The sequence below is a fragment of the Simochromis diagramma genome, unplaced genomic scaffold (genome assembly GCF_900408965.1).
Source record: "Simochromis diagramma unplaced genomic scaffold, fSimDia1.1 OVJJ01000361.1, whole genome shotgun sequence".
Classification (NCBI taxonomy): Eukaryota; Metazoa; Chordata; class Actinopteri; order Cichliformes; family Cichlidae; genus Simochromis; species Simochromis diagramma.
The window spans coordinates 13,917,485-13,931,621 of NW_024386860.1; the positions used below are offsets into that span (position 1 = coordinate 13,917,485).

Sequence of the window (14,137 nt, forward strand, 5' to 3'; positions counted from 1 at the left end):
GAACTATTGAGCACAAATACGTTAACCTAAACGCTTTGTCTTTTGTCCAAACAGGCAGCGGGAGCTATCCGACCTCTTGTTTCCACAGTAATCGCCACCACATCTGAGGGCTACCTAGACCACTCTTTGGAGAGAGCCAAGTACAGAGCCAGCGAGATGCCTCAAGGATTTACATATGATGTCATCTCTCAGGCCTATCAGAGGGTAGGACCTATACTCTGATGTATCTTTAACAAACAAATGGGCTGTTTGAGGCATCTTGTTTTGGGTCTTTCTGGTTTGATGCAGTTATATGCACGATAAAAAGAAACCTGACATTCTGTATTTAGCTAAGATTTCAGTTTACAAAAAGAAAAAAACGAAATACTTGGCTGTCAAGTCTTGCTGTAAACACAGGTCTGTGTGCGACCATTTCTGTAACACCCACTTCACACATTGATTGGTCAAGTGTGGGAGGTGGAAAAACAAGCTGGATTTGAGCTTTTCTTTTTCTTGTAGTTTGTTTTGTAATTCCTTTCAGGACAGAGCGTCTGTAACTGTGTGCCTTTTTCACCATATTTGGCTCTTTTCTGTGAAGGCTGGCTCCTCACCCCACTTTCAAAGGTGACTGAGGGTACACATCAGTTTAAATATTGATGTTTAACCACAGTTTATCTCTTTCAGTTTTGGTCTTTGTTTTTCCACCTTGTACTTCATACACAACGTTCACATTTTGGACAGAGAAGAAATATGGTTTGAAAGACGAGTGAAAGAAGCCATCTATGTCCACTGTGAACGGCCATCTTTGAACAGAGGCGGTGGTTTACGGCACCAACTGTCTGCCATCTATAATCCAGTTTTGAGATCCCTGCTCAGACCCCTTAATGTCCACTCACATCCTGGGCCTGTTGACCTCAGGAAATCACATGATAGGGTGGGGCTAGACTTCACAATGGGTTCACTTAAAACCCTGGTTGATTGTGATCTTCAGACCTTGGCTTGTGTGTGGTAGAGGATCAATAGGGGGTCCATGACCCTCTCGGGGGACACTCCCATAGGGCTTAAAATCTGGGACTCTTTACCAATTGCTCTTAGAGCTGAAGAAGCTTCTTGGATGAGAGATGAAACGTCTTCAAGAGATCTGAAGAAGTCCAGACACTTTTCTTTCCAAGGTCCTTAGACTGTTTTGCTAAAGATTAATTTTAGCTGTTAGTACAATGGTATTTTCAACCAGAGAAAATATTACTTGATGCCACAGAATTGTCGCAACTTTATAAATAACAATAGAAATTTCCTTAGCCCAACCTCATTGATTTTCCAGTGGGTTCCCCTACCTTTTAAGAAACTTCCTTTTGATTTGCTGCTGCATGTAAATAGAAAGTAGTGGTCCTTCTATGCTCGCAGTCGGAGCTTGTTGCCTGAGATGAAAAAAGTAAAAGTAAATTTTTGTATAAATTTTATATAAACATATCACAGGATAGATGGTTAAGTCCTGCAGGCATCTGTGACTTATTTGTGGTGTCAAATAATTACTAAAAACCATCTGGGAAATCTTCTAAAATGACAGATTGAGATTTATGCACTAAAACTTACATGAGTTGGATGACAAAGGGCTTTATGATTCCCATACATCATAACAGACCCTTATAGTCCTTCATGGTTCAGCTGATATGCCAGAACCTGCAGGGTTTCACTCTGAAGAGCTTGTGACATGGGTGCTATCACTTTCTCTTGGCCTCATCTGCATCTAGGAAAGAAATCACACACGATTATATTCTGCCACAGTGCAGAAGATTAGTTTGTGGAACAAAAGTGAACAAAGGCTAAGTTGGAAAAATGGTAACATAGGACTGAAATTACACGGAACGTCTAGGTCGATTCAGATTAATGTTCTCGCATGTATAGGGTGTTTTACTATGTGTACCTGAAAAATGGAAAGAATTATACGCTGACGTAAACTGTAAATGCGTTAATTGTTCTCTGAAAGCAGAAGTTTATTGCTAAAACGTAGTGGGCCAACGAAATGTGAAACTTAAGTCGATGAAGTTGACCTTATTTATTTTTCAGACGCTTCCAGTTTGCTATTTCAACCTTTACTTCATTAGATGGTTCTTCCGATAGCCACTTTTTTCAAGGGCACGGCAAACTTTGAGCTAAGACGTTAAGTATGCCTTAAATTGGAGCGCCGTGTGTCTGCAGTTATTTTTACTCCTGGCACACATGGATCTTCAGATTGCTCTGAGAGGCCTGTTGGCTTTGGCCTTCTCAGAAAATGAGCTCACTTTTCTGCAGTATTTTCAAGGCACACTGGAGAAGGAGGTCGAGTAAGATTGCGTCCCCCTCGCCTCCTTTTCAAACTTTTCAAAAGAAGGGAAAGTGTAAGGTATCTGTCAGGTTAAGACTCTAGGACATGCACATGAAAAATCTCTAGAGCTGCTCATTTGTAGCTTGACATCTATTGAAAGCAGAAGAACTCAGGGCTGAAAAGACAAAAGGGAGGACACTTTATCCAGTCCCCAGCAAGAGCCTTTGTACCAGGAGAAAATGCTAAAGGTTAAATTACCACAAAACCAAGAGCATATTTCTGCTGTAATTTCTCTCTGCAGTTCCATGGTCCCAGATATAAAAGACTCCCCTCTCTTTTATAGCTTGATAAAATATTACCCTGCTATAATCTCAGGTAGCCTGAATTTGTCTTTGTAGTAGAGAAAACCTCATCGCCTCAATCCAAACTTGCATGTGATCTTCAGAAACGGAGCCAGCAAAGCACAAATAAAATATTCATTGGTAAAATTAACTCTAATGAGTTTAGGGAGGGAAATGACACAGAGTAACAAGGACATAAAAACACTAGAACATTAGTCTAATTGCTCTAATCAGCATAGTTTCCAGCAACAGACAGCAAAAAAAGCTCATAGAAACCCATTGCACTCTACCTGCTTTGACCCAAACAGCAAGCAGACGCAGTTAGTGAAGAATTTAGCAGCTAAATATGGAAGTATTTTCCTTGGAGTTGATATTGTTATTCAGTGCTGTTTAATGTTGGTTCGTATCTGCTGGATGTGTTCTTAAGCAACTCTTTGCTATAACCCAAGGTCTTTTTTGCCTAATTAAAGCTAAACTTTTTATTTTTTAAACTGAAATAATAAAAACTAAGTAAAACAGTACTGTGTTCTTAAGATAGCTAATTAAAATTAAATGTATGTATAGACAATGACTTGAGTTTTAGTCTCGGTCAATTTGGTCAAAACAAGAAAACCATCCGGAGGAGGCTTTGGTGATTATCTTTATTGCAACTGTGACCTTTACATTACTGTGAGTCGGTCATTTTTAATGTAATCCATGTTTTCAGACACTTAAATTGTGCCGCTGAAAACTACACTACATGGACAAAATTACAGGGGCACACCTATTAATCTCTGAATTCAGGTCTTTTCAGTCCCATTGCTGCAGGTGTATACATTCAGTCACCTAGCCATGCAGTCTGGAGGAACAGTAACTGCATGTGTATATAAAACCTGCAGATAGTCAGATTAACAGTATTTTGTCTCTATCTGCCATTCTGCAATTCATCTCATGTAAACAATAACGTGGCGCACAGCGTGACGTGAAAAAAGGCACATACCTTTGACGTTGCGTGACGAACTCTGTATTCCTCGTCCACACGTAAACGCAAAAAATGAGTTTTAAAAAATCTCAGTTTTCAGTGATTCGAAACGCCGTTTACGTGTGGACGAAAGACCCAAACAGCTGCGTTTTTAAAAATACCCATGTAGGTGTGGACGTATTGTAAAAGAGTTAGTAATGTATTTTATTACTACCTCTAATTTATTGCAGTTTACTTGTATCTGCTTAATTGTTTACTAAATGGTTGAGGTGTGAAATAAACCACAATGGAGTTTGAAAACAAAATATGGGTGTGTGTGGTTGGAGGATGTGTTTGTGCGGGTGGTGGGTGTTTAGGTGGTGAGGGGGCGCGAACATTTTTATTGTAAAACCAAGGGGGGCCTAGCAAAAAAAGTTTGGGAACCACTGGTCTACAGAGTTCATGAAATCTGAGTGTGGTACTGTAATATATTGTGTAAGTGAAGTGACAGACCACATAGAGTTACAGAGTGACTGAGTGCTGAAGCATACAGGGAATAAAAGACTCTGGTGACACTGTAATTGCAGAGATCCTATCCTACACTGGTATTAACATCAGCATAAAACTGTGTGCAGGGACCTTCAAGGCATGGGTTTCCATTGTCAAGCAGCTTCTGTAGGCGTAATGTGTAGATGGCCAATGCTTTTTTCCATGTAGCGTATACTTCAACCTAAACTAAAACTCACGCTGTAACATATAAGAGTAAAACTAAAGTCTTTCAAAACAATGAAAACTAAACTGAAAGAGGCTAAATCTCTCTGGAAGCTAAGCTGAATTGCAAACAAAAAAAAAACCTAAACTATAAAACTTAAACCAAAAAACCCGATTCACTAGGTTACTTTTAAGATCCACCAGTTTTTGAAGTCCTTACACTGCAGTGTAAAAAAGATACAGTTGTGAGACGTACAATTTTGGCCATTCCTTTAACAATTTATTTATTGTTATAGGAATTTCTTTCAGACGAAAACCTCAGAGCCTGCTAACCTTTTAACCTCGACAAAATAACCAAAAAAAGCTCCTCTAAAACCTCTGTACACCACATCTTCAGCACCAAATAAAACATTTCACATCTCCCACAACAATGTGGGAAAATGTCTTATGAACCTGATGAAACCAGTGTTGCACATTTTAAATCTTATTTCAGAAAGATAAGAGGGTTACAATTCCAAGAGCGCATTAGCCAAAGAAAACAACGTCCTGTGAAGCATCCGTTGAAAAATGTGGTGACGGCAGCTTTGTTTTATGAAACCTTTACTGTGTAAACATTGTCACAGTATGGAGAGTGAAATAAAAGGCTCCAGATATGGAAATCTTTTCAGCTGAAAGTCTAACCTGTGTTGCACAAAGCCAACTTATCTGAGGAGCGCCCAGAGGAAAGAAGTACCTTATTTAGCAATTTGCACATCATACCAGCAGTACATAATAAATTAGATTGTACCTGAAGTCTTTTAGTAATAAAATGTAAGATAATTCTTAAACACAGGTGCACTAAGTTAACTAAAATCTTTCAAACCAATAAAAAGAGTCAACGCAAGAAGTATCTATAAGAACTGTTTCACATTTGGTGCTTCTGCTTAGCGTAGAAATCGTAGAAGTCATCATTTAGTTTGCTAGTTTAAGAATTTGGTGCACAATGAACTTTCTCAACAACTACATGTTAAATCTCTAGGAAATTTGGGTTGGAAATGAAATGTCTCCAGGGGGTTGTTTATTATGATTTTGGTAATTGGTATAATCAAGTTTAGGTTCCCCATAGGCCATGGACAAGCATCTCAAGGTATAATGACCACATGTCCACAAATACTGGGAACAATAGTAGAAGCCAAAAATCAAATTTTCTGGCTGATGTGAAATTTACTGAGTTAATTAATTCTTCACGTTCCTCAGAGGATAAACAGTTTGGATGTGTTTTTGATGTCCCAAGACAAGATATTTCTCTCTGGCAGCACATATGACTTAAAACTCCAAACAATACAACAAGTGATTGATTAAGCCACTCAGTGGTTGCTCTTCAAGCTTTTTGTTTTGATTTAGGCAACATTTGTTTTACTGTAGGTGTTGAAGATTGGATCAATGAAGAAAAGTAATGCTGTTTGCTTTCTGCATGGGCTGCTTTTCACAAAGACTGCTTGAAAATGGCTCTTGTCTTGTATAATTCTGATATTAGCTGGCATGGTGAAAACGGTTTTGGCAGTCACTGTCTGAGATTTCACAACAAAGGCATGAATCTAATATTTTTAGCCCCTCTACTATAGATTATGTCTAAAAGATGGATGTAGCCATGATGACTTCATCAAAGGACTGGATAAGTGTGTGTTTTAACAATGCCGTGGGGTTTTTTTAAGGTAGAGATGACCATATTTTGCTGCTGGCAGTACCTGCTAATTGGTGCAAGATTCGAGCACATACTATTTGGATGCTCTCTACTTCAAAGCACACTATATTAATTCAATTAAGAAAGCTTCCAAAGGCCCCAGCACCACAAACACAGGCTGAGAGTTGTGGGTACGACTGTTAATCAAAGTGGTCCACACCCTTATCTAACAAAAATAGAGACCATAACAACATTCAGACTGGTGAGTTATAATTTACTCACTGAAATATTCTTAATGAAATGTTATGAAGTAGGAAACTACCCATACCTACCTGTAAACCTGCTTATTTCTGCTCTAAAGTTGGGCATTTTAACCTGGTAGTTTATGGGAACTGAGTCAGGCAGCCTCAAGTGTCCAGCTGGAGGAATTGCAGTTTTTGACATTTATGTGTTGGATTCATTTTTCAACCCTGAGGTTTCTGCTTGTCCTTTACTGGCTCTTTAAATATGAGTAATCGCCCTGTTACTCAACTCAGATTGTGGTAAAAGGAGGATTACAAAACAGAACATTTTCAAACTTTTGTAAAAATCTGTTAGTAAGAACATATTTTATGTGAAGCAGAGCATACACTGTGGTGGTACCTTCACTCCGCTGAGTTTGATGGAAATACACTGGTGTCAGCGACCGTCCACAGCATCTGCTCTCTCTTGTGTCCCCTCTGCAGTGCAGTGAGTCAGACTTCGAGTTTGGCACAGAGTGTCTCCATCTGGCTCTGCAGTACTGTGGCACCAATGCCAAGCTCATTGAGGGTCCGCCAACACTGTGGAAGGTGAGCTCGCCAGGGGCCTGCTTTGGGTTTGGGATCGAGGATTTTGTGACATTTTGGCTAGCACAACTGCACGCCACTGATTTATCAAATGAGTAAAGATAAATCATGAATTGAAAGTGTGTGGGTGCTGGCAAAAAAGGAAACACACATAAATTGACTGTGACATCCAGGATAAGCATATAGAAATTAGGCTAACTACTGTATTAACGTTTTCTTCTCAGTTTTCTGTGTGATCCATTCTTAATGACGCGTGTTTTTTTTAGTTAGACGTAATGTTAACTTGATATGAAGGCAATTTGGTTTTACATGCTGAAGGCTCTGCTCCATTATAACAGGTTGAATTTACTTTGCGGTGCTCAAAGCAGCACAACAGTGACCCACTGAGTCAGAGTTACGATGGATCGCTAACCCTTTTTTTAGCAGGTAGTTTGAATATTTATGGAGTCAAAAACTAAATCAAGAATCGTACATGTGTTATGAAACTGTGAGATAATGCATTACAAAACAGAGTGTAGTCTCAGATGATATTGTTTTTGCACAGGGGATACATTTGTGGTGTTGTTTGAGCACCTCAGTTTTACTTTCAAAGTAGGAACATATTCTATGGCAAACTAACAGAAGTGCTATCTTCTTCAGTCAAATAAATTTTCTAAATACTTAAAATGCTGTTGATTCCACTGGAAGTTACAGAGTTACTATCATATTGTCTCATTTGAATAATCTTTAGAGATGTGAAAGTGCATCATGACATAAAAACAATGAGCAGAAACTGGAGGAAAGTCCAAATCTGAGGTCCAAATCATTGATTGAGGCTAAACGGGTTGTTGTTGTTTTTGGAAAAACACATGTATGGCTTGTTTTGTATTTGATGAACACATTAATTTTACTCAGAGAATATTTCTAATAATCTGAGAAAACCTTTTAAAAAGCAACATAATCAGCTCAATTGTCAGTGTAGCTCACTGATAAGATTCCAGCGAGTTTCTGGGAGCAGATATCTGAAAATCTCTGCACATAAAACTGAAACAATGTGCACAGATCTCCATAAATAAAACGTTCCTTTCTCTCATTTGGGTAAACTGACTGGATAAACCCAAGTTATTTTGTCCTCCAGGTGACCTACAAACGGGATTTGGCTGCCGCAGAGTCCATTATCAAAGGTGAGTTTCTTTTGTGGATATGCTTTCATAGAACTTCCTGTATGTACAGTACAAAGTACAATAGTTTTTCATCCTCTTACTTATATAAAATGTGTATGCTGACAGGTACACATGAATGGTTGTTTCCACTAGGTCTTCTCACACAGGTTAAATGGTCAGAAATAAGCAGTGTAGGAGTGTCTACATTCTTTTTGTGTGGTCTGGAGTTGTGAATAGGTGACATTGAATTAAAATAGGCTATTGTTTTCAAAGGAAGAAATTCTTTGTAGTATTGTTTAGCCTGGGATGAACACTGTGGATTTACACAGTCAGTGAGTACTATAGAAAGCAAGTCAGGACAAGGGAGACTATCATAATCAGAGAAATGGAAATAAACACAGCACTATATTTCACCCCGCCAGCACCTGGACCAACAAGTACCTGTTTGATGATGACATAAGTGATTATTCTCAGAGCCTCTGAAGTGAATGAATTCATTGTTTGATTTGTAGAAAGGACGTGGAAAAAAGTTCTTATATCTGTCAGTACAAGAAACGGACGAGAGCTTCAATTTGTGTTTGCATTTCTGTGTGATTGCATAGAGCCACCACAGAGTGTGTGTGTGTTTGTTTGAACATTTATGGCTACTCTACAGAAGGCTTTCAAATAACAACAATATATTTAGTCTTACTTTTTTTTGCTGCAGCAGTAGTGTGCAATGGGATGAATGTCACAGTGAAATTGTGTTATTTCTATCTATGGACTTTTAATTTTGATTTGTAGTCCTACTTTGAATCCTCAAAGCGCCCACAACACAGTAGGTGACGCTGTTTGCCATCACTAAAATTAAGATAAAAGTCAAGTTGAGGTAGTCATGTTGGACTTGCTGCTGTTCAGTATTTGTTAGCTTTAACTTTAATGAATTCAGGAAAAATAATAAAACTTCACAAATACTTTTTTCTATAAATTAATTGTCATAACTATGAAAAGTAGGAATCAGGCTTTGTCTACAGTGCTATTTTTATAGCTATTTTTAGCATTTTGAGCGTGCAATATAAGTAATATGTTGTTTGCCCCGGGCTGGCAGACCCTTGGGAATAAGGGAGCACTGCATATTACTACCAAACATAAAGTGTCAGCTGAAGAAGCGCAGTATTGTGTCAGCGTGTAATGTCATAATTAGCTATGTATTACATTTGGTGCTCGCCTCTCCTGATAAGCTTTTAAAGTAGAACAAGTTTGCAAGTGTATCTTTCATTTTCATACTGAGGAAAGAACTTTGACTTTGAGTAAGTTTATTTTCTTGTTTTGAAACTATGGCAAAGTGTATGGATCCTACCTTATTTTAGTGCAGTTTGATTCAGACAACTCAAGTAGAGGATTTCAGGTATCTTCTGCTTTTCTTTACAAATGAGGGAAGGAGATGAGAAATTGGTGCAATACCTGCAAAAGTGAGGGCTTGGTTTGTTGTAGTGAAGACTAGTTTATTGTGAAACCTAAAGCTGTCGATTTGCTTGTCAGTCCACATTTCCCCACAGGAATGGCCAAAAGCTGGGGGCGAGTCTCTCTCTGACTGCCGCCTATTTGTAACTGCTGCTTATCCATGTCCGGTGGGTGATGGAGGGTAGCTGAGGGTCTGGGTGTCTATAAGCTACGTTTTCCCACACAAACTGACAACAAAGATGTAAATTTACAGAAATAACTCTCGAGAAAAAATGATCAGTGATGTATATTTTACTACACATCACTGATAACTGTACCGATTGTTTTTTTGTAGCTACTATTAAGTCAATGCTGTTTTGATAATTTATATTCAATCTCAAATCCTAATTATTTTCCAGGCAAGCCAGGTTGTGGTGCAGTCATGTTAATTTTTCAAGTGCACCTCTTGTAATGTGCCAAGAGTTTTGCCATTTTTTGTTTATGTGGAGGAGTTTTTAAAATCACACGTCTTCTCTTTTAGAGACTTTATCACGATCAGCATGCGTTATCACAGGTGGATTGGCAGAAGCTGTGAACCTGGCAGATGCTCTTCGGAAGGCTGTTGGAGCTCTGGATATGGTACGTACGGGGCAGTAACAGCTAATTCAAGTGTTGTTTGTGATGACAACAAAACTGTAGAGCCTCACCAGTTTACCATTATGTTTTCCTCTATCTCACCCGTATCCGTCTCCTGTCATATACCTCAAATCTCCCCATAAACTCTATGCGAGCTCCACTTGGGTGGCCCAGTGGTGAAACTTGCCATTTGTGGTCACACCTCTAATGGAGCCTGTCTGGGACTTCCACACCCTGCAACTTTCCTCCCCACAGCCCCAGCCGCCTCCTCTGACTCTGCACGCAGGAGAGCAGATGCCCCTTCTCCTTAACTTGTAGTCACTTTGTGGGCACATCAAATTCCCACGTTGCCTTCAGTCCATATAGCAAACATCCTTTATTTAATTTGTAAAATTGTTCCTGATAGACAATGAGTAAAGTGTCCATGTGCAAAACAGAAAAGAGTGACAGTCTGGGACATCTGACAGCATAGACCACATAGAGGCTCCAAATATGAATTACTCTCCTCTTACCTCAACAACCGTTGGGTTTCCTTAGAGGAAGCCACGTAACAGGTAACTCAAACAACCTGGATTTTGAAAAGAAGGCAAATAAACAAATGTGGCAAATTACTTTTAATCAAAATAAACTGTTCTTAGTATCCAGTTAGAGGGATATCCAGTAGGAAACAACTGTAATAAACCTACAGTCAACCATTTTAAACATTTTAAACATTGTTGTACTAATAGGCATAGTTTGCAAATGAGCATAAAACAATTTTAGTTTGTTTATTGTACAAAACAATTCAATGAGTTCAGATGAATTTTTGAAGACTTTGACGGTGAACTCAACTTATTGCTTGTCTTCGCCAGCAGTGATATTCAGGGATGAAAAATAAAGGTTGATTAGCCTTACCTAACTGTTAAAAAAGCCAAATATTTCGAACTGTATCGTCGGTTGTTCGCTGCTTTTTCTTGCCTATAAACAGTAACCTATTTATTATTAATTATCGGGATGTGTTGTCTGCATATAGCCACTGATGACTGTTATTGGTCTGTCGGCAGGTCTGACAGTAATGCAAATTTTTTGTCAGCTTCACATTACTGATGGGAAACTGTTTCTCCACCAGTGAGATCTGGTGACTGTGGAGACCATTTGAGTACAGAGAACTTATTGTCATGTTCAAGAAACCAGTTGGAGACTTTTTGAGCTTTGTCCATTATTCTGCTGGAAGCAACCATCAGGAGATGGGTACACCTTGGTCATAAAGGGATGGACACGGACAGCAACAATGCTCAGCTGTGTCATTTAAACAATGCTCAGGTGGAACTAAGGGACACAAATTGTACTTAGAAAATATCCCTATGCCTGAGCTGTTGATCCAATTGAGGATAGATCCATGCTTTCATGCTGTTTACATCAAATTCTGACCCTACCACTAGAACACAGTGTTTTTCCATTCTTCGATTATTAGCAGTTTTCTGCTCTTAGCTGACAGAAGTCCCACCTGCTGTGGTCTTCTGCTGCTTTAATCCAATTGCTTCACAAACAACTATGCCAGATTCAAGCTCAATTTGAACTTTGGTGGGCCGATTTGACCATGTCCACACGTTTTATTGAACTGACTACACCGACTGGCTTCCATTTTATTGGATGACTGGATATGTAACCCAATAAAATTGAACAATTGAACAAACAATTGAACAGATATACCTAACAAAGTGGTCAGTTTAAGTAGCTGACTTATTTGATCCCAACAAACACGTTAAATTAACAATTGGAATGGATGACTGTTGATTTGAAAACAAATCATTGTTGCCTAATAAATTAGAAATGTAAATGTCTTCTTAGCAAGCAAGAGTTAATTAACTCAATTTAAAAATAGTCTACATTGTCTGCGTACCATACGTTGTCTTTTTTTGTTAATATAGCACAAAATAGTGTTGTGGGAAAAATTGATGCAGCAAAGTAAAATGAAACTGATTTAAGAAATTGGAGGGGACTCAAATCAACCTGCTGGTTTCAATTTATTTAATTATTTAAAAGAGGCAATGCACTTTCACATATTCCAGTTTTGAGCATGAAACGGATGTGCGGTCATTAGTTTCTGCGCAACCCTTGTCCCTTTCTGGGATTTTACATTCCCAATACACAAACAAATTTACAACATTCAATTGCATGAAACCAAAATACACTATGATTCCAAATCTACAAAGAATTTAGTATAAAATATATTTTGTTTAAATCGAGAGAAAGATGGAAAAAAAAGTATAATTTTAAAAAGTATGAATACTTGTAAAATATAATATGGTATTCTGGTTACATAACTATAGAGCAAAACGGGTGCTGAGGGCAAATGTAATAGTTCAATAAGGAGAGATCATGAACATGACTTATTGATGCACAGAATTTAGAGGTATTTGGTAATTTGACTCTGATGGCCCATCTTGGCAAAATGCACCCCCAGCAGTGATTGGATTAGGGCAGGACACTCCAGAGTGTAGACGCTGGTGGTGGAGATGAAGATAGAGGCATGAATGGAGCCTGCGTGATGACAGGCACTGATAGGGATTAAGTGGGTTTGCACAAAATTGGATAATGGCAGACGCGCAGTGAGATTTTAAGTACACAGTGTGAACGCTGATTGAACTGAAGAAGGCCAGGAGAAAGATGATTGGACTAATTAATTAATTGCAATATTATCATAAACAGGCTACAGGTAATTGCCAGCTTTACCCTTTCAGACACACACTGATATCAGACTGATATGGTTCACAATATCATTTTGTAGCAAAAAAATAACTGAAGTGAAATAAATGTATCTTATTGGATAAAACGGATATTGACAAGTAGAAATATATGTTTTTTCAATATTCGAATATCACAGAATGTTAAAAATCCCAATTATATAGTATCATGAGTGAAGTACTGTATTGGTATTACATCACAGGGTTTGAGATGATTTCCATCTCTGCCACATAAGCAAATAATTATGGCTCTACAATCCCACATTGTCGGAGTTGCAGCAGCTGGGAATGAAAAAAATAGTAGTTTTTTAGGATAAAATAAGAAGAAGAGTTGACTCATCATTTCTCTTACACTATGAATCGTGTGTATTTACATCAAATGTATTTTCATAGTGTTTATTATACACTGAAATTTCACATCCATCAGTTATTACACATCTATACATGTTTAGTAATGTTTTTCCTGTATTTTTTGATGTGGTATAGATATTCGCTGGGCATTACTGCAGACAATGGAGTGCAGTGGCACAGCAAGCTGCAAGTCATGATTCCATATTTGTCAGTGATCCAAACTGTTCATCCTCCTTTAAACTTGCTCCAAGTCCCTCCTTAGCTGGTGTCAGAACGAGCGGATCTTGCTGTCTGGTGCTGGAATGGGCCCCAGAGATGGATTTGGGGTCATGTTGTCCTCCTTGGATCGGCTGATTAGAGCTATTCCAGTCTGTATTTAGGTGGCCGGTGAGGCTGTGTTTTTTTCCGGAACACGTGTTCGGAACCAGATACATCCTTTTCAGGGAGTATGTGAGGGAGGAAGAAAAATGGGGGAGATGAAAGGCAAGTGGAAGAAGCGGAAGATGAAGAATTAGCTTTGTCCCAGTGCCATTGCCTGAATCTAATACAGGGATAAGTGAGATATGTGTGTGCAGGTGGATGATTTGGCAGCATGTGTGCTCAAGAGACAAAGACCGTGCAAGTAAAAATATGATTAGGGATTCTTTCAGCAGGATATTATCTAAGAGATCAATTTGATGCAGTTTAAAGGGCCAGTTCACCTCAAAATCACATTTACTGATTTTCCACTGGCCTGTGGTGCTATCTGTCTTTCTAGATTTGTTTTAAGTGTTAGTTGCCCAGTTTTACTGGCTGTAGAGATGTCCAAAACTGAGCATCTCTTAAATATAATGGAGCTCAGTGGTACCTTGTGGTAAACCTTGATGTGAGTAATCTCATGTGGAAACCAAAGAGTGAAGAATGAAGCGTGCACCTAACCATGACGAGAAGCTTGTGGTTGTGACGGTGTGATAGAATGTAAACACTTGCAGTGTACCCCACACCTGAGCCACAGTCTTATCTAGCTGTGGTGGCTGTAGGTAGTATGAAAAATCATTCTCCCATGAACTTGCTCATTGCAATGTTCAGATTTTTATGAGCCACGAGCTCTGAAA

General features: G+C 38.7%; 1 protein-coding gene across 6 annotated transcripts in view; it reads left to right on the top strand.

The window, feature by feature from the left end:
• crppa (CDP-L-ribitol pyrophosphorylase A) overlaps positions 1 to 14,137 on the top strand; it is a 49,522-nt gene that overhangs the window by 7,428 nt on the left and 27,957 nt on the right. For all 6 annotated transcript variants that reach the window (XR_005695686.1, XR_005695687.1, XM_040030686.1 and 3 more), the window contains exons 3-6: positions 55 to 204; positions 6,665 to 6,769; positions 7,884 to 7,929; positions 9,872 to 9,969. Coding sequence is in view for 4 of the 6 variants with exons in the window: in XM_040030686.1 (XP_039886620.1) it covers positions 55 to 204; positions 6,665 to 6,769; positions 7,884 to 7,929; positions 9,872 to 9,969 (399 nt within the window). In the remaining 2 variants the exon portion in view is untranslated. The remainder of the gene's footprint in view (positions 1 to 54; positions 205 to 6,664; positions 6,770 to 7,883; positions 7,930 to 9,871; positions 9,970 to 14,137) is intronic.